Below are 1,631 nucleotides of genomic sequence, written 5' to 3' on the forward strand. Positions count from 1 at the left end.
GATGTAATGCGGACTGTTTCCGCAACATAATCCAATGTACTGCACGCCTATCTTCAGACATTCCCGTGCAAAGTCACGAACAGTCGTTCTTGAGCAGGTAAACGCTGGAAGGTCAACCGGGAAGGCATATTTATCTGTAAAACATATAATACAAATATTTCTGAATGATATATGGAACTTCTGTATGACATAGGAAAGTGAAAACTACTGTCTATGAGTAAAGACCTGGTTTTATCCTTTGCTAAACATATGTCTGGGGTAAAGGCAATTGTTCCGGCAAACTTTGTACTGGACATTCTTACACATTACTATCACATCTTTAAATTATTACTCCCAATTTCAAATTTAAAAAAATGCAGGAATATATGAATGTTCGATACAAAAATGAAATGTAGAAAAATTATTCCAACCCATATATGGGATTCCAGCTGTTGTACGTAAGATATTTCATCTAAATTTAAAAGTAAAACAAAAAATATCAGTGATAATGCCAGAATGTGGCTAAGGCGTATTTAATTTACCTGTCTCCGGGACAATGAGAGACTGCATGGTTGGTTGGGTGGGAGTTGTTCTGTAAGGCACAGGCAACGCGGCTATCGGTCCCTTCAAACAAAATATTCCCTTTATTGGTCATGTAAATTATACCATCGCCACAGGAAATATTATTACATCTGGACTGAAAGTATTTTCTTGCAAAAGAATACAGGTTTGAATTTAGTTTTACTACCAGCTGCGGTTATAATTAACCTGAATGTTTCTGGGTTTAATGGTCATTTATTGAGTGAAAATAATCACGATGTAATTACATGACACATACTTTACACTGTTGTCGTATCTCCTTCATGAATGGCATCATGGTAGTCGGGCCCCGTGAACAGTTGAGCCCCACTACGTCCGCCCCTGCTTCCTCCAGCCGAAGACTCGCCTCCACGTGGGTAAAGCCATCAGCCGTCAAACCAGTTACTAAGCTACCCATGGTGATGACGGCTGGTACTGATAATAAATAATTTCATATTTTGTTTGATTTTTTTCTCATATTTCTTAATTTATATCGAACTCACGGACCTCATTGAGAAATATTTTTAGGAAAATTTGAATTCTCTTTGGATATCAGGTCATATTAAATTAGAACTTTAAACATGAGTAACAAGGAAGGTTAACTACTAAGCTGTATGATACACGTGACACGTTTCGACTTTCCTATCCTTTTCTTGATAATAACATCCCCAAACTAGGGTTTAGCTGTCGCAATTAATTCGAAACTCACGAGCTTGTTATTTCGTGATCACCTCATCGGTTCCAACTACAAGGGCATGACGTTACACATATTTACTTGGATTAAAGTGGCGGTTTCGGCGAAGCAAAATATGGTAACACTTACATAACACCTTGTCAATATTATCTCGAGACTTTTTAAATGGCCCATTGTACTTCTTCCTCTTTCGTACTTTTCCTAGCTTTATCTATTTTTTTCAGTTCAAATAACGATTGTGTTCATAATGCAGTATCAATACTTACGAATACAAATTACCAAAGATATTTTTCGCTACAGCAGCTAGTTTAGTAATAATAATTCGAGGTTCTTGTATACAGCTTTATCACAACCTAGTTCGTAGGTCGTCTCAAAGCGG

The 1,631-nt window shown here is 37.1% G+C and overlaps 1 protein-coding gene across 1 annotated transcript; it reads right to left on the reverse strand.

Moving 5' to 3' along the window:
• Window positions 1-5: 5 nt before the first annotated feature.
• LOC110440839 (betaine--homocysteine S-methyltransferase 1-like) lies at window positions 6-989 on the reverse strand (the record flags this gene model as incomplete). Its single annotated transcript, XM_021483966.1, has 3 exons — window positions 818-989; window positions 522-603; window positions 6-134 (listed from the first exon to the last, which is right to left on the reverse strand). Coding segments are annotated over exons 1-3 (370 nt in total), but the record flags the coding sequence as incomplete, so codon positions are not given.
• Between the last annotated feature and the right edge of the window lie 642 nt (window positions 990-1,631).

The sequence above is a fragment of the Mizuhopecten yessoensis genome, unplaced genomic scaffold (assembly GCF_002113885.1).
Source record: "Mizuhopecten yessoensis strain PY_sf001 unplaced genomic scaffold, ASM211388v2 scaffold711779, whole genome shotgun sequence".
Taxonomy (NCBI): Eukaryota; Metazoa; Mollusca; class Bivalvia; order Pectinida; family Pectinidae; genus Mizuhopecten; species Mizuhopecten yessoensis.